This window comes from Orcinus orca, chromosome 6 (genome assembly GCF_937001465.1).
Source record: "Orcinus orca chromosome 6, mOrcOrc1.1, whole genome shotgun sequence".
In the NCBI taxonomy this organism is placed as follows: Eukaryota; Metazoa; Chordata; class Mammalia; order Artiodactyla; family Delphinidae; genus Orcinus; species Orcinus orca.
In genome coordinates, this window is record NC_064564.1 from 65,847,155 (window position 1) to 65,867,734 (window position 20,580).

The window sequence follows — 20,580 nt, forward strand, 5'->3', positions numbered from 1 at the left end:
CACATGCCTCCACTAAGGACTTCATTCCTTCAGCCTTGTATTGTAGTTGGTTTTCCTTATGAAAACTCTCCCAAGAAGAGGGCAGAGGACTGGAGGGAGGTCTCTGCAAAGGGATGTGAGACTGAGCAGATGGCACCAGCTCTGGCCCACCGACCCTCCCATCCCTGTGAGCAGCTCCCGTGATCCCAGCTGCCGCCGCCATGGCCAGCCTGCAGCGGGAGCTGGTCCACTTGTAATGCTTCCAACTTGAGGAAGGGCAAAGAACCCAGGCCCAGACGTCCTCAGACACAGACAAGAACTGTAGCACAAAACCTTTTCTAAAATTAAAGAATAGCAAAAAGGAAATAAACCAAGAAAAGGAAAGAAAAAGGACAACAGTGAATTAAAATGCCGGTTTCTGATTCTGTCACAGCTCCCTAGGCCTCCAGCTCCAAAGGGAGGGGCTGCTGTGGCTTCCAACCTTACCGTCTCTGCTGGGCAGGCAGGAGCCATTTTACTTCCTCCCACGGGGCCCCTTCACCTCCCTTACAACCAAAGCAAAAAGCAAACTAGCCTACAGATGCCAAGCTCCAACCTCGAGGCCCTCCCTCTCTGATTTGCTCACCAGCTTCGGAGGGATTTGTCATTTGATGGTTTGTGGTGATTGACACATGGATAATGACACACCTCCCTTCATCCCAGGGGCTCCTGGTCCTGTCAGAGTCTAACAGACAGACCACACAGGCAGTGGCCATACACCCAAATCACATGGCAGATTCCTGGGTCAGCAATCCTCAATGAGCATTAGAATCACCTGGGGGTGCTGAAAAATACTGATGCCCAGGTCACACTCTGGACCAACTTAACTGGAATCTCTGTGGGTAGTGCCTGGCATCGGTATTTCTATAAAGGTTCTTCAGGAGATTCTAATGCACATTTAGCACCGAGAATCTCTGCAGTAGGCTGCAAATGTCTTGAGAATGGGGGACTCAGAACACCCCCAAATCCTATACTGACCCCCTCCACTCTGAAAAATAATTGTTCCTTGGAATAGAATTGATTTGGTCATGTTTAACAGTTCAGCTCAATAACACCTAGCAGTTTCTGCACATTTACTATGTGCCAAGGACTGTACTAGCTCCTCAGAGTAACACTAAGAGGTAGATACTCTGCTTGTCATCATCCTGATAGTATACAAAGAGGCCAGGTAACTCGCCCAAGGTCACACAAGTGTTTGTCTTGCTAACCTAACATTGCCTCATTCCTACACGTAGAGCTACATGCCAAGATTTGGATAGAGGGAAACCATCTTCTTCTCCTTGGTTGTGTTTAATTGATGGCCTTTTTCTCGGTACCACATGTAGTGTATGAAGTGTCTTCACATTTCACAGGGGAGACTGAATGAAAGCTGGAGGAGCATCATGAAGAGCTCACTCATCAAGCCAACTGAAAAACAATTTTTGTCCCGTGTATCAAAGCACCAGTGTCTAACCCCTGTTAACTCAAACCTGTACCCACCCAGTCTTTTGTACCCAGGTAAGAGCCATTGATTAAAGTGTCTGCTCTTTGGGGCTCAAGTTTTCTTGTCAAGCTGGAAAATTTGTGTTTTAGTTTGTTTGTATGCTTGTTTTGAGCTTGAAAACGAAAATAATAGTTGGGTGGCAGGTGCTTTTTCATTTGGAAAGCGCTTCTTAAAATTCTGATGAAGATGTCAAGATGCCTTTTCAGGTGTTCCTCATTTTGGGCAGTGGATGTGTTCTTGAAAAGTTCTTTTCTTTCCCTCCTTCCTCATTTTTTCCTCCTTCCCACTTGTCCTCACCCCTCCCCCACCTCTACCTGTTTCCCTTCCCTTCCCTTCCTTTTCCTTCCCGTTCCTTCCTGTCCCTTCCTGTTCCTTCCCTTTCCTCATTTTCCATAAGCTCGAGGAAGCTGCTATCTAGAGGAATAAACTGATATATCCTCTAGAAAAAGACTGTCACCTGATTTTCCATTTTTGGTAAATCTGTTTTTTTGTGGTTGTTTGCTTTTTAGTGTTAGGCTTGATTTACATGATATCAACTGAAAACCTAGGAAGAGGGAGCATTACTTCTGGAGAATTCAGGTCTTGCTTTAAGGGTTTAATTTCCATGCTACATTTGTAAGAGGAGGCTAATTTCTTTTGTTTGTTGTTTAAACCACTCCTTCTGTCACCTACCCCTCCTTTTTTCCAACAATTCTTAAATAAATTTATATGAGGAACAAAACCTTCAAATATTTTTCTGAAATAACTACACTAAGTTTGGCAGAAATGACTGTCAAAACCAGATTTAAAATTAGTAGAAGGGTGCCTTTATGAAATGGTTACCCAGTTTGAGGATCAAGAAGAGGATGGGGGTGGATTGAAGTGGACATTTGTCTTCATGGGTCTACAGACCCAGAGAAGAGAGGGCTTGAAAATGGAAACCTTTGTCTTTCCTTCATGCTATATCCTGAGCATTTTCCTCTACCATGCCCTAAAACCCTTTCAGTTTTTACAAGATTCAGTGAGAATCAAGTTTCCTTTTCTCATTATTACCACAGGAATTGGTTCATTAGGTAAATTAAGAAAATGAAATTTAAAATTAAAGGAGAAAAAAAGTCCAAAAGCCAAAATAAAACAAAATTCATTTATCCCTTCTCAGAATTTCAGCCTAATAAAGGTATATATCACAAGTATTCCACCTTTGAAAGACAGACAATATGCTTAAATTACACCTGCTTGTATGTTCTCAGTGTGTCTGAAACTATAGTTGTCAGTTTGTTATTTTGAGGTCTAAGTAGTCATCAATAATAAAAAATACTGTATTACATTAAGACTATGGTAGAGTTCTCAGAAAAGGGCCACTTAGGAAGGATATAAGCAGCTGAAGGAAATCAGTTCTAATGAATTGGTATCCGGTGGCAGTTATTGTTCAGATACCCACTGTGACACTCATTGTCCTTTTTTTCTTTTTTTATGGTTTGAGCATAACTCCTTAATTCAACTTAGGGATAAGATCTTAAATGCCCATTCTTATTGAAAGTCTTTTTTTTTTCTTTCGCAAATCAATCTGCCTTTTGCTCACTTTCTGATCTGCTAACTCTATTGTTTAAGTTATTCCTATTTTATCTTTTTATTTCTCAAGGAGTTATTTCAGTTTTGAGGACTTACATTGGGGCCAGGATTGCAGCAGGATTTTGCTTTTGGAATATATAAAAATGTGAATAATTTTGTGACTTATTGGGGATTACTTTGGGAAGATCTGTGTCATTAAACATAATAAATATCCCCACCTGTCTTGCTTCAGTTTATTACTGTTTTCTTGACTTACACAGCGGCAGATCTATCAAAGCCTGGACCGTATTTTACAAATGTATTTTACAGGGTCTGGGTTTACAGAGGCTCCTGGGAAAATCTCCTTGGTGGAGCCTGGGCCCTCCAAGCAAAAGCCACCATACAGTAAGACCATTTCCCTATTGTCACCGGACTGACCCAAAGTTAGCTGAAGCCTATAGACCCTGAATTATAAATAAGATTTTAAAAATGAGAGTGTACATGATATGTTTAACATAAGAGAAGTTGGTCGGTTTTAAATGCATAATTGGGGAGGACTGATGGATTATGTATGCAAGTTCACCTAGCCCCTGAATGCCTGGCCGCTCTTACTAATAGTCATGGCTGTTCTTGATTAGTTCCATTAAAGGAGCCCTCTGACCTCTCTGAGGGCAGCCCGAGGAAAGGACGTGCTCTCTAATCCATGTGTGACCAGTGAACCTGCTAGTACTGCTTGACGGGACTGCTGTCCTTCCCTGAATGGGGGGCCCATCCCAGCACTCCTGGGGGATGTGCAGGTCTTGGAGAGAACTCCGTCGCCTCTTCCCATGGAGTGGGAACCCTGCTGACAGTGAGCGGAGCTGCAATCTTACTGCTCCCTGGTCTGCTCCCCCGGCCCCTCCACATGGGGCCTAGGGGAAGCAGTAGTTACTTCGATCATCAGAGGAAAGAGCCTGTGCTTGGTTTCACCTTCAGAACTAGGAAATTTGGCAAAAGCAGGGTCATACCTAGGACAGGCGCTTTACCCTGGTGCAAATGGATGGCTGGCTTGTCGGAGCTTCTTCAGCAGTCCGAAATTTCCCCCTTGGGCTTCTGTGTTTTTAGAGTGATCCTGCAGCACCCCCGTAAGTATATTTTTATATTCATAAATGTATATTTATGTACTTTTCTTTCTCTTATCTTTATTTGAAAAGTACCCTGTAGCCCATAGTATAATATCAACCCTCCTCATCATTCACCATGAGAATCACCTGCCAGGGCTCATTTATTTGCTCTCTGTGGTGACCACAGCTTTGCCTCTCCAAGACGCTGTGGGCAGAAGGAATACAGTATATTCTGTGGCAGGGTTTGTTTTGTGTGTCTCAATTCCAGGAGCTCTGAGATGGCAGCACTGAGGGCCACCATGCCTGCCCAGAGACGGTGTGGGGAACTGGGGGCTGCTAGGCGGCTCAGGTACCAGGATTAGGATTTTCAAATGAAGAGGAAGAAGGGAGACCTCTGGCAGGGCGGAGTTCGCTCTAAGGTAGGAGAGCTGAAACATATGTGATGGGTCTTTGGTTTTTGACTGGCTGGAGCTGCTTTTGGCTCAGCCAAGGTATGTCACTGCACGTCTTGCTCAGCCTGGGTGGGGGTGTGGAGTGGTTTATTCTAGGTCCTTCCACAGAGGAGGCCAGGACAAGGGCAACGTCCAGGGACTTGGGAGAGCTACAGTCTGTTTTGTTTTGTTTTTTTTTTGTGGTATGCGGGCCTCTCACCGTCGTGGCCTCTCCCGCTGTGGAGCCCAGACTCCAGACGCAAAGGCTCAGCGGCCATGGCTCACGGGCCCAGCCGCTCTGCGGCATGTGGGATCTTCCCGGATCGGGGCACGAACCCGCATCCCCTGAATCGGCAGGCGGACTCTCAACCACTGTGCCACCAGGGAAGCCCCGAGCTACAGTCTTTTAAAGACCTTACCAACTAACTCTGGGAGACCTGGAATCCCAGGAGAGAAATGGAGTAAAGGTCTTTTTCCTTCTTCCTGCCCCCTCTTTTTCTCTTTTTTATTCCTGTATTTACTGCCTCAGTTTGCCAGGTGCTGTATCAGGTGCTTCCCAAGGGCATTAGTAGGCGGTGTTAAGGTTGAGGGCCCTGGAGTGAGAGCACCTGGATTTGAATGCTGGTTTTACCATTTACTGGCTGAGTGACTTGAGCAAATAACGTAACCTTTTTTTGCGCCTCAGTGTCCGTCTATGTGAGATGGAGTCAATGGTACCACCTATTTCATAATGTTGTTGTCATAAGCAAATGAGTTAATGCATTTAAAGCCCTTCAAATCAGTGCCTGGCACAAAACAGGCACTCAGTAAGTGTTAGCTGTTATTATGCTCATCTCATTTAATTATTGAGGAAAGCATTCCCCTCCCCCATCCCCCCTTTTTTTTTTTGCTGAGGACACTTAGGCTCAGAAAAGCTGAGTGTCCGAGCCAGTTTCCAAACCCTGGTCTGTCCTGTCTCCAAACCTCATGACCTTTCTGCTACTTTCTGCCACCCCTTGGTTGTCACTTGATTGTCCCTGAGGCTGGTGCATGCTGGATAATTCAACCTCAAGGGTTTGAAAAAAATGAATTCAGAGTCCTTCAGTAAAGTGACAGGGCAACTAAGGTCTCTTGACAGGAGTTGGGACGAGGTTAATCACTTCTTGCTTAGGCCAACAAGAGATGCTTTCTGCTCTCATTTCCTGTCATTGGAGTATTATGTTTGTAAACAGCATTTTTAGGAAACCACCCCCCCTTCCCCCACCCCAAAATCAACATCCCTGTTCCTTTTCCTCCAGGAACTGGCACTTATTTAGACTGATATCTTGAACTGAGGTAAATATCACACCTATTTTAGTGGGACGACTTCTAGGAAAGAGTGTAATAGGTGTCATTGCTGGAAGTGCTGGATTCATGGTGAGAACTTCTTGTTGTGAAAGCTCGTTTGTCCTTGCATGAGGGGAGTTCAACATGGTGAATGATGACATCCTTTGTTCGTTGAGTCATATGGTCCCAGCCCTGACGATTAACTGAACTGGTTCTGTAGCCTTGCTTGCAATCACTGTTTTTTTTTTAACATCTTTATTGGAGTATAACTGCTTTACAATGGTGTGTTAGTTTCTGCTTTATAACAAAGTGAGTCAGTTATACATATGTCTCCATATCTCTTCCCTCTTGCAGCTTCCTCCCTCCCACCCTCCCTATCCCACCCCTCTAGATGGTCACAAAGCACCAAGCTGATCTCCCAGTGCTATGTGGCTGCTTCCCACTAGCTAGCTATTTTACATTTGGTAGTGTATATATGTCCATGCCACTCTCTCACTTTGTCCCAGCTTACCCTTCCCCCTCCCCGTATCCTCCTCAAGTCCATTCTCCAGTAGGTCTGCATCTTTATTCCCGTCTTGCCCCTAGGTTCTTCATGACTTTTTTTTTTTTTTTTAGATTCCGTATATATGTGTTAGCATATGGTATTTGTTTTTCTCTTTCTGACTTACATCACTCTGTATGACAGATTCCAGGTCCATCCACCTCATTACAAATAACTCAATTTCGTTTCTTTTTATGGCTGGGTAATATTCCATTGTATATATGTGCCACATCTTCTTTATCCATTCATCTGTCGATGGACACTTAGGTTGCTTCCATGTCCTGGCTATTGTAAATAGAGCTGCACTGAACATTTTGGTACATGACTCTTGTTGAATTATGGTTTTCACAGGGTATATGCCCAGTAGTGGGATTGCTGGGTCATATGGTAGTTCTATTTTTAGTTTTTTAAGGAACCTCCATGTTCTCCATAGTGGCTGTATCAATTTACATTCCCACCAACAGTGCAAGAGGGTTCCCTTTTCTCCACACCCTCTCCAGCCTTTATTGTTTGCATATTTTTTGATGATGGTCATTCTGACTGGTGTGAGAAAAAAAAACAGAGCTGGAGGAATCAGGCTCCTGGACTTCAGACTATACTACAAAGCTACAATAATCAAGACAGTATGGTACTGGCACAAAAACAGAAATATAGATCATGGAACAGGACAGAAAGCCCAGAGATAAACCCACACACATATGGTCACCTTATCTTTGATAAAGAAGGCAGAAATATACAGTGGAGAAAAGACAGCCTCTTTAATAAGTGATACTGGGAAAACTGGACAGCTACATGTAAAAGAATGAAATTAGAACGCTCCCTAACACCATACACAAAAATAAACTCAAAATGGATTAAAGACCTAAATGTAAGGCCAGACACCATCAAACTCTTAGAGGAAAACATAGGCAGAACACTCTATGACATAAATCACAACAAGATCCTTTTTGACCCACCTCCTAGAGAAATGGAAATAAAAACAAAAATAAACAAATGGGACCTAATGAAACTTAAAAGCTTTTGCACAGCAAAGGAAAACATAAACAAGACCAAAAGACAACCCTCAGAATGGGAGAAAATATTTGCAAACGAAGCAACTGACAAAGGATTAATCTCTAAAATTTACAAGCAGCTCATGCAGCTCAATATGAAAAAAACAAACGACCCAATCCAAAAATGGGCAGAAGACCTAAAAAGACATTTCTCCAAAGAAGATATACAGATTGCCAACAAACACATGAGAGAATGCTCAACATCATTAATCATTAGAGAAATGCAAATCAAAACTACAATGAGATATCAGTTTGTTTTTAGTAATACTACGTGCTCAGTATTGTAATGTGCCCTGGGGGGTATGGGACGAGATATGCTAAGGAGTGTAAGATACAACCTGTGCCTCCTGCAGTCTCTGGAATTACTAGGGCAATGATGTTTCACGTGTGACTATCAACTGACCAGGTCTCTCCCTTCCCACACCCATCGGAGTGCATGAGATAAAAGAACAGATTAGGGAAGGAAAAGGCAGAGAAGAAAGAATGATGGAAATGTTTATTGAGACTGAAATGGAACATTGTTCTCTTTTATGAGTTAACAGCACAGTGTGTTAAGAGGCTGGTTACAAACTCACTCCAAAATAAGGATGACCTGCAGTTCACGAATGGCTGTCAACTCCAGTGCCTCAAATCAGAGCAGGCTGCCAAGGGGGTAGAACCATTCAGCCCAAGATAAATTACTGATTCAACTGTATTTATATTTACTTCCTAAACAACAACACAATATTTGCATGTTAAAATTCACATTGAATCATGGGTCCATAATTTATGTGTACATGACCATTTGGTATCATCCTCTTGTAGATTTCAGGTGCAGGTGGTCAATACTGAGCATTTTGTTTTACTATTCCATGATCTTTGGCACAGTTTCTGGTTTCTTAAATATAAAAGCACAGGCTTAAATTGGCTACGCAATACTGCAGAAACAGGACTATTTTGGATCTCGGTGTAAACACAAGTATATGGTAAGCATTATTTACAAGATGAGAGCCGAGCACAGACTTCAATACGCTGTCTTCACAAATGAGCAGAAGAATGACAGGCAACGGATTTTAATGAGCAGGGGCCAAGATTACTAGACTACTAGTTAGTTAGAACAAACTTCCCTGGAGGAGGACACAAGTTTCATACAACGGAAGAATTTCCCTGAACCACTGATACCAATGTCTCATGTTGTGGGATTTACTCTGCAAGAATCTAGGGTAGGGACAGTGCTTTTCTGGCCAATGTGGCTTGTTCAGTCCATCAAACCCATATTAAAATACAACTTAGCTGGTAGCTTGCCATTGTTGTTTGGGCCTGGTGGGTAGGAAAGGGCAAAGTACTGTCTTTTTAAGCAGGTATAATTGACTTTGGAAGAATTATAGTTGGATAATATAATTATTATATTAAACACATCCAGTTGGATAAAAACACATCCAAGCTTATATGAGTGACAACTTTGTATATAGTCTTATATAGAGCTGATATGGATTCCCTCCCAGAAGTAGAATCTGGAAGTTGTAAATGAGTGGGCCATGCCACGTCAGAGTATCACCAGAATAACATCTCTGCTTTGGGGCTGATACACAAACGTGAAACGATCAAACAACATGATTTCTCATTCTTATGCTTATGAGAGAGGGGTTCTGATTAAGCCCCAAAGCAGATCTGGATTGAAATTGTAGTTATTATTCAAGTACGAGGAGAGCTCTGTATTTCACGTTGACAGTTCAATTGTGATCTCTGTCTGGCAAACTATATGAAAATAATAAATATATACATATTTATATATATATATATATATATATATATATATCTCTAGCTCTATACTGAACACTGGGTTAATAGTTACCAGCGTCCCAATACAGTACATTGAAAAAAAGAACCCTTCTCTCTTCTCCCCAGACCTCATATACATCTTAAAACTGTTACTGCAGAACCGTGCTGGTCTGTTTTCTTTCAGAGTACTTTCTTTGAAATTGGCCTGAGATGAGTTCAAAGTGGACAATTTGGCACATTAACTTGCGGGGGGGCGGGGTGTTTAGATGCATTATAATCTATAAAAATGTGAGAGGTCAAAGGAAATCCATGGCAATAAAGCCTGAGTAATGACAGAATATTTTTTTAAAAAAACCAAAACACTGGTCTGTGCATGAGAAAGCAGTTTCTCTTTCACATCTATTGATATTACCTAATTAAAACAGTTACTACTTTAAATACTTCCTAACTCTGTCTCCCACAGGATATAAAAATTCCAGATAATACAGCTTTCCTTTCAATCAATTTTCTCTCATCTTACCCCACCCCCAAATCCCAGAACTTGGAGAGCAAAAGCTGTGAATCCAAATATAGAAAATAATCCAGAGGTCTGTATATCAAATCAAATGTACAGTTGGCTGTTAGTGTTTTTCTTTTCCTTACTTAATGTTTGAATTTGCTAAGAGATGACTCTCCTGGAGAGGTCCTTCACCACTCCCAGTTTTCCAAAGCCACGGCCCTAGAACTGTGAGGTCTGGGTGAATGAGATGGTGTCGGACTTGTCGACGGCAAAGCCTCCGTTGACATAGGACTTCTTGGTGTCCAAGTCTTCATTGTCGAGTGTCGTGGATTCCAAGGCAAAGGGGTTCACGATGTTGACCTCAGATGAAACATCCATCTGCTCCAGCTCCTTCTTAGAGAGCTTCTCCACGATGCCAGTCCCGAATGCATCGCCGAGGACATTCACCATGGTCCTGAACCGATCCCTGGGGAGGACAGAGGGAGTCAGACAGAAGGCCCGGATTTCATTTTCCTTCAAGTTGGAGACGGGAAAGGACCCAAGGAATTCAGTTACAAATTAAGCAAAGCACAAAGTGCTGTCCCCAGGGCTGGCTGACCAGAGGCTCTCCACTTCACAGGCCTGGGCCAGAGGTGGTTTGTAAAGGCACAGAATGAGCATACAGGCTGCCCTGGGTCCCTGTCAGTCACAGTGAATCTCCTGAATTCAGCACTGAGCTCCCTAAATTCCCTCCTCTCCTCCCAAAGAAATGTGAACAGCGTCTTCACAGATATTTGGGGGGAGCTGAGGGAGGGTCAGGATTCATTAGTCTTTCACCCAACCTCTTTCTTATGGGCATTTCTGAGCCTTCTTTTGGCTAAGATGAGAGAACTTGGATGTTTTGTGGGTGGTGTGTGTGTCCCCGGTGTGCTCCTTTCTTTCCCACACAAGGTCACTCTATGAGCAAGCCAACAGGGACACCACTGAGCACAGGGTCAAAACCCCAGCCAGCCTGGGAATAGCTTACTCCTTGTGGCACTCTCAGCCAGTGGTACCCCCCAGACAGCCCAGAGGAGAGGCTGGTGGCAGGAAGCCGAGTAGGTGAAGGAGGCATCCTGGATGCTGGAGCACTGTTGCTAGGAAATGTGTACATGAATACTGTGAAAGCTACACCTGCAGGACAGAAAACGCTTACGCACGTGCTTACACACGTCCATTCTGGGTGCCCTCCTGCTATTTAGAACATGGATTGAACTAGACCCTGGTGTGGACCAGCTAGTGTCGTCTTGTCCGTGGATCAGGTCAGGCCTTTGACTTCTCTGGATGTCTTGGAAGTGAAGGTCACTTGTGTTTCAGGAAGAACCAGGGAAAGGAAAGAAGTGCAAATCCACCATCACCACTAGAAAGAAAAATTGAAGCACCTGCCTCAATGGTAGGGTATCTTGGCAAGAAAGGTGCCACCTCAGTAGGGCCTTGAAGAACCAGCTAGCTGCTTAGGGGGCCCCATAGCAGCTTCCCAAGTGCAGAAGCTTCTGCCTTCTGGGATGTGATGGTATCTTCAAAGCCACATGGAATGTTTCTGCTTCCCTTTCTACTATTTCAGCAGCTACTTGCAAACTACATAGCACTGTACTCCCCAGTAAAGCTGGCTGGTTCTGAGTGAAGGCTCAATATGGAGCAAACTATCCCCTGATGGCCAGGGGATAGAGCCACACCCAGATGCTGGAAGACCACTGCACAGAGTGGGTATCAAGGTTAAAGCCAGGAACCAGGCTCATTCTAACTTTAACCTTGGGGGTCACAAAAGGCATGTTCTTACCCAGATGTTCTGCTGTGTTCCTTAGGTAGGTGTGTGCATGTGTGTGTCTGTTGTTAGAGAGAGAGAGAATGAATTGTTGGTTCAGGCCTGAATGGTCCAACTCATTCTAATCATAACAATTAAACTTGCTGTTAATTGAATACATACTGCCAGCCAGACACTGTTCTGGACACTCCTCTCATTTTAGCTCACTCAGTCCTTATACCAACCCCATGAACTAGACAGAATCTTTCCCATCTCATAGGTAATGCAGCTGGCCCCCAGAGAGGTTAAGGAACTTGCTCAAGGTCAAAGAGCCAGTAAGACACTGAACCAGGATTCAAATCCAAATTAGTCTTACCCCAAAGCCTTTGCTTGTGCTACTGCCCTGATGGTGCTGACGATCTTGGGAAGGTAGGCTGACGTTGAACCAGGTGGTTCTGAAGCTATGATGCTGGGATAGGCTAGGGTGGCCTATTGGGTTTGGAATGTCTGGGGCCTTGCCCAGCTTCTTCACCTTATTATTTTATGTTTATCTCATCCCACACCCAGCTCCTAACCTTGAGCATTACCAGGTATAATGAGTTAACGGAGATCACAAGCTTTATAAAATCACTGCTTGCAGTTATGAGGAGTTAGTTTTTAAGCATGTTATCAGATGGCCTGGTCAGAGGGAAATTAAAGCAGCAACAGATGGCTCATTAGGCAATCTGAGGGAAGAATGATGACAGACTGCAGATTATGCATGGCTAGGAAGCCTGCCTTCCCATCCGCCAGAGGCAGTGCATTTATCCCAACTCACAGGAGCCAGTCGACAGCGATGATGAGGGTGACATCCTCAGCGGGCAGGCCCACGGCACTCAGCACGATCACCATGGTCACCAGGCCGGCCTGGGGCACACCGGCAGCTCCGATGCTGGCAGCTGTGGCCGTGACACTGTAGACAAAACACACCAACACAAAAGGAGTCAGACACCCATTTCTCCCTTCAAGGGCCCTGGTCCAAAACGGTTAGTCCTGTTGGCTGTTACTGCTCTATCCCTAGACTGGCCAGTCAGAATCTGTTCTCTGCTGGGCACAAGCTCTGCCTCATTAGACAGCTGTGGAAGACTGAGAAGAGCATGATCTTTTTCCAGGGGGGAGATACGGCAAGTCATTCTAACATGAGGAAGTGGAGAGGAACTGCGTGAGTGGCACACAAAAAATGAGCTAGAGAGACACTTAACAGGAAGGCAAGAGTTTACCAACCGAGGTGTTAATGGAGGGCTTTATCCACCCATCCATGTAGCCATCCATCCTAAACAAGTGCCAAGTACCTCTCCACCTGCTTTCTTCCTCCCTTCCTCCATCTGTTCACCCAGGCAATCATTTATTGAGCATCTAATGTGTGCCAGGAATTTACACTGCCTTGAAGGATGGTGAAGGGGTAGGGATGGGGGTGGATGGGCAAGGGTATTCCAGGTGAAGGCAAAGGAATGAGGCACTGGCCAAACAGGTTTCAATGTACTTTCTTTTACATCACAAGTCTCTTGACCTCTCTGGGAGCTGCCCTTTAGGGCACTGAGTTGAGAAATAGCTGTGACTCCTGTCCAAGGTACAAGTGTTTATTCCCGACTGCTCCTTTTTGCCAGTGGATGCACTTTGTGCAAAAGGAAGAAAGATCTGGAATCCAGGAGAGGCAGCCAAATGAACTTCGTTACCTTGTATTTAAAAAGATCCCTCTTGCGCAGATCAAATGTGGCACTAGGGATTTTTCTCTTTGGAATGTGCAGTTTTTCATCAGCAACATCTTCCTGATTTAAATCTGGTCATTTTGGAGAAAACAAGGGTTTGCCCTGCCCTGAAATGTCCCTGGATTTGAATGAGCTTGAGGGGACCCCTATATTTTCTGGATACACCTTCTCATCCTTGGGCCAAGGATGCCATTGGATTTAAAGCTGAAGATGGAGACACTGTCAATTTAAACTAGAAGAATCCCTGATTCTATCTACAGATCCATACTCTGTGGGCTAAAAAAGCCTCAGAGTTCTCACCAAGCTGATTCTACTGTTCATTCATCTGCCTAGTGATGTGTCACAGGTGGTCTCTGAGGGCACGCTCAAACACAGGCCAGAGTTCTTTGACAAGTGTGGTTTCCTTCAGTGGCTGTTACCACCAACTTACAGTTAATTAGAGATTTCTGGGGCTGTCCCAATTCCTCTAAAAGTTTCAGGCTTGCATAATCCTTTAGATCTGTTCTGACTTAAGTAGTCTTTGGAAAACCTAAGTTTATGTCAGTGGTCGAAAACATTTAAAGTGAATGCATCAGTGGGTTTTCTTTGTCAGAAGTGATTTGTGTCCATACCCACTGATCCCTCTTGGAAGACCCAACACATCACGGTTAACCATGTCCCTATGGATTGAGGCTGGGCTTGAAACTCAAAATCCATTTAGTCAAAGAAAACTCTGCCCTTGAGCCTTGACCTTGCTGATTAAACTTCAGCCATTTGCCTGGCTTAGGTCTGAAACTTGGAACTATAAATCTTCAGATGGGGGTAAAAATATAAAAAACCTACTTCTTCTTCTTGAACATACCCCACTTTGACTTAAGAGGGTTTCACAGAAGAAAACACAAAAATCATTGGTAGAAAGTTCTTTCCTAGCACTGAGATCTAGTTTTAGGTCAGGCCATTTAAAACTCAGCTCTCCATACAGGTTGGGGACTGAGTCGTGAGCTAGAGTGAGCACAGGTTTTAGAGGCAGACAGATCCAGCTCTGCCGTTTTACTAACGGTGTGTCCTTAGGCAAGTTACTTCTCTGAGTCTCAATTTCTTGCCTGTAAGATGGGGAGAATATGTCTACTTTGCAGGGCTGCTGTTAAGATTAGATGAGGTATTATATGTAAGGCATCAAGTATAGCACCTGGATGTACTAGATGCTTAAAACTGATGCCATTTTGCTACGTCAGCAGCTGTTACAACTACTACTGCTGCTAGTATTACTATTAAAATTATCATAAAAACATCTACTGTTACTACTGCTGCTACTTTTTCCCTCTAAGCTCTTTCTAGGCCCCAAATCCCATAATTATCTTTTGTTATAAGAAACTTTATCCCATTTTCAATCAGTTGTAACCTTTGATAAGTGAATATTTTGATAAAACCACGAAAGGGAATGTTTTAGGTGGATGGTTTCTTTGATGTCCAGTCCAAAAGGACCATAGAAAGAGATAAACTATGGATCCAAAAATCTCTGTAACCATCAACCACATGAGCCACAACTGTAACTTGTAAAATTGAAAAAAAAAACCCACTTATTATTTGATTCTCTCCCAGGTAGAGCCAGAGGATTTTTTAAGTCAATGATTACTCTGGGCCTCACAGTTGTTGTTACTTGCTGTGGGCCAGTAGTTATCAGCAAGTATGATTTAAGAATACACCAGAGGGGCTTCCTTGGTGGCACAGTGGTTAAGAATCCACCTGCCAATGCGGGGGACACGGGTTTGAGCCCTGGTCCAGGAAGATCCCACATGCCACGGAGCAACTAAGCCTCTGTGCCACAACTACTGAGCCTGCATTCTGGAGCCCATGCTCTGAAACAAGAGAAGCCACCGCAATGAGAAGCCTGTGCAGCACAACGAAGAGTAGCCCCCGCTCGCTGCAACTAGAGAAAGCCCGCGTGTGGCAACGAAGACCCAATGCAGCCAAAATAAATAAAATAAATAAATTTAAAAAAAGAAAAAAGAATACACCAGAGCAGGGAGAGAGGTTTTTCATGTGAATTGATTATTTAGTCTCTAGACCCAAAGTTTATTTCTCTAGCAGTGAGGTTAAAAAAAAAAAAAAAGGGTTAGAAACATCTAGGAAACTTATGACTGAGGCAGAGGAAGGGAATTCATCCCCCAAATGGCAAATACCCCAAAGAACTGGTACCTCATACAACCACTCCTTGGAAATAAGTTAAGCACAGACTGGGTTCCACAGGCTGTGGTGAGGGAGGTGGGAAAAGGCACTTGTTACTTGTAAAAGTAACAACTGCTGGAACCACAGTGGTTGTGGAACTTTCTCAGGCATGATTCAGGGTTTCACTTTTAACATACTCGCTGCTACTCAAATTACAGAATTTTACCCATGCTCCTTGGGGTCTAGCTTCCATAGCCACTAATACATTTTACAGATCAGGAGGCACTGGTATAGCTTCCTGGCTGATGTGCCAAATGGTCTAGTTTGTACTTGTCTTCAGTTAATTTCAAGCAAACTGCAGTACATACTTTATGATTTAGGGTTGGGAAGATTTAAAAATTTACTGCATTAGAATGCTGCAAGAACTTACTTTATGCCTGGGATTTATGCCTATGTCAAGTGCTGAGGATGCAAGAGTGAATTAGCTCTGAAAGGTTCGGATTCAACTGTGTGTAGGCCTAGGGACCCGGTTTAGTCTTAAACTTCTACTCTAAACTGAAGTCTCAGGATTAACTCTAATCCCAACCCACTACTTCAAAGCAGCACTGTCCAGTAGAGTTTTCCACTATGATGGCATCTATTTCTACAATGACAGAACCTTCGCTGTCTGCTTTGTCCAATTTGTGTGTGTGGCTAATGGCTACGATATTGAACAATGCTATTCCAGAGAAACATCTCTGGCAAAACTCACTAATGAGGACTCACTAATGAGGACTCACTAATGAGGACTCACTAATGAGGACTTCCCTGGTGGCGCAGTGGTTAAGAATCCGCCTGCCAATGCAGGGGACATGGGTTCGAGCCCTGGTCCAGGAAGATCCCACATGCCGTGGAGCAACTAAGCCTGTGCACCACAACTACTGAGCCCGCGCGCCACAACTACTGAAGCCCACACACCTAGAGCCTGTGCTCCGCAACAAGAGAAGCCACTGCAATGAGAAGCCTGTGCACCACAACGAAGAGTAGCCTCCACTCGCCGCAACTAGAGAAAGCCTGCATGCAGCAACGAAGACCCAACGCAGCCAAAAATAAATAAATAAATTTTTTAAAAATTTGCTAATGACATTTTCACCATCTACTTGAGCAGACAATTTCAGTCTTCATTTGACTACGATTCTCTGCAAGATTTTACTCTGTTGACCATTTCATCCTTGAAAATCTCTCTTCTCTGGGTTTCCATGACACCATGGTTTCATGGCTCTCTTACTACCTTTCTGTTCTTCCTCATTCTCCTGTTGGGTTTTCCCCTTTCTGCCTGCCTCTAATATTAGGCTTTTCTAGGGCTCAGTCCTTCGTCTTTTTCTCTTCTCTACAAACTCTCCCTACGTAATGTCATCCATTCCCAACATTTACTGAGTGCTCAGGATGTAGGCACTGTTCTAAGCATTTTATATGCATCATCTGACTTAATTATCACTAGCATAAAATGTAGGTACTATTATTATCCTCATTTTACAGGTGAGAAACAGAAGCTTAGAGAATTCGAGTAACTTGGTCAAGGTCACAGCCAATCATGGTCAAACATACATAACTGACTCATGACCCACATGCTTGATGAGCACCATCAAGCTGGTGACTCTGACTTCTGTATCTGCAGTTGTGACCACATTTCTCACCACATATTTCCACCTGCATGTCTTAAAGGCATTTCAAATTCAATGTGTCAAAAAGTGTAATCTCTTTACCTTCCCACCTATACTTGCTTCTCTTATACTAGTCCCTGTTCTGGTAAGCACCATCCACCAATCCTGGGGGTCATCTTAGCCTTCCTCTGTCCCTCACTCTGAATCCAGTAAATGCCTCTTGAATTCATTAGCTCTTCTCCATCCCCCGTGTCAGTACCTTAATGTAGGCCTTTTCATACCTTACTTGCAATAGTCTTCTAACTGGTCTTCTAGCTTATGGTTCCTGCCCCCACTGGGGCCATCCACCATATTACCAGTTACCTCTCTAAAATGCAAATCTGTCCATAATATGAAAGACTGTCTAAGACCCTTCCATGAGCTCCTCACACAAAGCCCTTCAGGATATGATCCCTGCCTTCACATTGTACTCTTTATGTCAACCATACCAAATAATCTGTACTCTGTAATTAGGCCATAGTTACATCAAGACCGCTGTTAATGCTATTCCTTTTTCCAAAATGCTTTTAGCTTCCTTCCTTCTACTACTAAATTCTTATTCCTCTTCTAAGACTTAGCTAAACGTTCCCTTCTTCCAGGAAGCCTTTCCTCACCTTCCCAGGTAGAGCCAACCCTTTCTTCTTCAGTTCCCTTTGTGCCCCCTCAACTGAGACCTCTATTATAGCCTTTACCATACCACTCAGCACTTATTTAGATATCTTCATACCTTACCTTTCTACCAGGAACCCCTTGAAAGCAGGGACTGGTCCTTATTCCACCTTGGGTCCTTGGTACCTACTCTGTGCCTAGCACCTAGTGGGTGCACTGGACTGAGAACACAGGGATGCCTTTGGCTATCCAGACCTGAAGCACTTCTATGTACCACGATCCCACTACTTGTAATACAGTTGTGCTTAATCTTGGGAAGGGACTTTGTAGACCAAGAAAATCAACCTATCACTGGACCATCCTTGATCTCCCTTCACAGATGATTTTCACTTGAGGCAATTCCAGTAACAGAAATGAAAAGGAGTGTGACTTCATGCCCCACCTGATAGTGACAATCTGCCCAATGCTCAAGTCCAAGTCATTCAACTGTGCAATAAACACAGCTGCCACTGCTTCATAGAGTGCAGTCCCATCCATGTTGATTGTAGCACCAACGGGTAACACAAATCTAGTGATCCTCTTGTCCACCCGGTTCTTCTCTTCAGCACAGCGGAAAGTGACTGGCAGTGTTGCTGAACTGTGTGATAAAAGAGAAAGGAACTGATGGTCTAGGAATGCTGGTCCTCGATCCCTGCCTGAAGAGATACCTCTGTTCCAAAAACTAAACCGAGATCTCAGAGCATGATGGCACTTTTGGCAGGTCCAGGAATCAGAAGGCGCTGTGCTTGCCACTGCCCCCAGCTACACTATAACCCCTTCCGGGCTGCAGGCTCTGCCAAGAGGGCAGGAAATATCCAGTAGGTGAGGGAATATGTTTAAGGACATGGGCAGAGACTATGGACGTCATTTCTCAAATTAAAGGCGGCTACAAAACCCACCAGTTGCAGCCAGTGCTTCATCAGGTGAGGTGAGAGTTGCTAAGGCTTGGTTCACAGACTTCTTCCAGACACCCCTCTTCTATTTACCTGGAGGAGATCATGACAGCTGTCAGAAGAGCCTGGGCCATTCCCATGGCGAATCGGAAAGGGTTCTTTCGTACAATTAGAAAATATAGCAGTGGGAGAATTACAATGGAGTGGATTGCAAGCCTGTAAACAGGAGAGAAACAGGTTCATAAATGATATCATCTTTTCATACTACTTCTTTTTTTCAAACAGCAGTTTTACTCATGATATATCATTCAACTTTCATAATGACCCAATGAGAATATGAAAAAGAGGACAGGAATATATGTCTCCAGTGCACATATGAGGAAGAAGAGACTCAGCAAATCAAATATCTTGTCAAAGTTAATGGCTAAGCCAGTAGCTGAGCCCATGTTTAGGAGCTCACAGAACAAGTTGTGTCATGCTGCTGAGCCCTGTACCTGCGCTTCCTGCTATACGTGTTAACGTGCTTTCACTTCCTTCTGCTGTTGAATTCTTATTCCTCCTCTAAGACTCAGCAAAACTTGCCCCTCCTCTGGGAAGCCTTCCTTCACCTTCCCAGGTCAAGCTGACCTTTCCCTCCTTGGTGACTCTGTGGCCAATAGTATTATAGCCCTTATCACAGCACTCAGCCTGGGCCACGCCACTGTCTGGCTGGATGGCACCCACCACCTAAGAGGAGAATCAGGGTGCAATAAGGAGGAAGTAATCCCTGCTTTTCCACAGTCATACTTCAGGACTGACCCTCTTTTCTTTGTCATTCCTACCTTCCAAACTATTCCTTGCCAGGGGGCTTAAGAAATGAGACTGATTTAGCAGATGCCATGTAAGTGGGAGCTTAGAGTTGACAGATCAGTTATGTGAAGCTGAAATAATAAGAAATGGTCATGGAAAATACAGATCCTGGAGGTCAGGAAAGAGGATCTTATAGATAGAAAGCCTGTGGCTTAGAACTATGAGAAACTGACTTCGTTTTCTGTTAGAAACCTAGGTAGGTCAATAGAGCAGAAACCAGCAGAACCCCATTCTGAAATAGCTCAGCATCATAAACCTCAGCCACACCATGACCTGGACACAGCCCCTGGCCTCCAGTAAGGTGCATGGTCCCACCTCCATTACTACTGGGGCCCTGGGATTTGATTCTGGCTTGCTTCTCCATTGACCAGCAGGGCTATGCTTTTGGAACACACAGATTAAGAACCAAATGCTGTGCAGTGGAAAGTCCCCAGTGCATCTGAGTTCCAATAGGTGAGCTGATTGCTCCAGTTGGGTGTTTGGGGGCAAGGACCTATGGGAGTCAAGTTGATGATGTTTAGTCATTCCCTTGGTCCACATTTCTTAGCACATGTGACGTATCCTGCCCCCGGCTAGATATCTGGGCACACCACTCATAACCTATCCCACCACATCTCCCCTCAAGAACCAATAAGTGGGCTACAATAAATATGCACACAACCTGTCTCCTACTGCCCTCCTGCTTCGCACAGTTCTTACCAATCTAAAGATTCTCCTAGCACCCTCTCCAATGATGCAGGCTGTGACTGTGCCTACCAGCCCCACCAACAGGAGTGGAACCAACCATCCCACTCCTACTTGCTCCAGTCTGACTTAATTTAGGCCCTGCTTAATTTCTTTCAGACTCGGGGTACGTGGGGCCTGTTCTTATTGGCTTGGTTGGTTTACATCCTTGAAGAAGTTAAGGCCAGGAGCAGACCAAGAGAGGCCACCAGTGGGGTTTTCTCTTGTTTTAAGACAATTAATAAAGGCAGTGACAAAGCATGGTCCAGGCTGTTCTGCCAAGATCTGGAAATTAGCACAGTGTGATCCACCTCCAGTTCAGCCGTTAAAGGGCAGCCCTCCTCCCTGCTGCTCTCTTATCTCTGAACCCCATCTTTCCCTGCACGTGGGAGAGAAGCCAATTT

General features: G+C 44.2%; 2 protein-coding genes across 9 annotated transcripts in view; one reads left to right on the forward strand and one right to left on the reverse strand.

Annotated features, from left to right (window-relative positions):
* SPATA6L (spermatogenesis associated 6 like) overlaps window positions 1-3,283 on the forward strand; it is a 102,804-nt gene extending 99,521 nt beyond the window's left edge. For all 8 annotated transcript variants that reach the window (XM_049711318.1, XM_049711317.1, XM_049711319.1 and 5 more), the window contains one exon: window positions 1,371-3,283. The gene's annotated coding sequence lies outside the window, so the exon portion shown is untranslated. The remainder of the gene's footprint in view (window positions 1-1,370) is intronic.
* A 3,862-nt stretch (window positions 3,284-7,145) lies between these two features.
* The window catches only part of SLC1A1 (solute carrier family 1 member 1), a 63,518-nt gene continuing 50,083 nt past the window's right edge, over window positions 7,146-20,580 (reverse strand). Inside the window, exons 9-12 of the mRNA XM_004279099.3 lie at window positions 18,698-18,820; window positions 18,115-18,309; window positions 12,303-12,437; window positions 7,146-10,189 (exon numbers count right to left, since the gene is read on the reverse strand). Coding sequence (XP_004279147.1) covers window positions 9,943-10,189; window positions 12,303-12,437; window positions 18,115-18,309; window positions 18,698-18,820 — 700 coding nt within the window. The 3' untranslated portion in view covers window positions 7,146-9,942. The remainder of the gene's footprint in view (window positions 10,190-12,302; window positions 12,438-18,114; window positions 18,310-18,697; window positions 18,821-20,580) is intronic.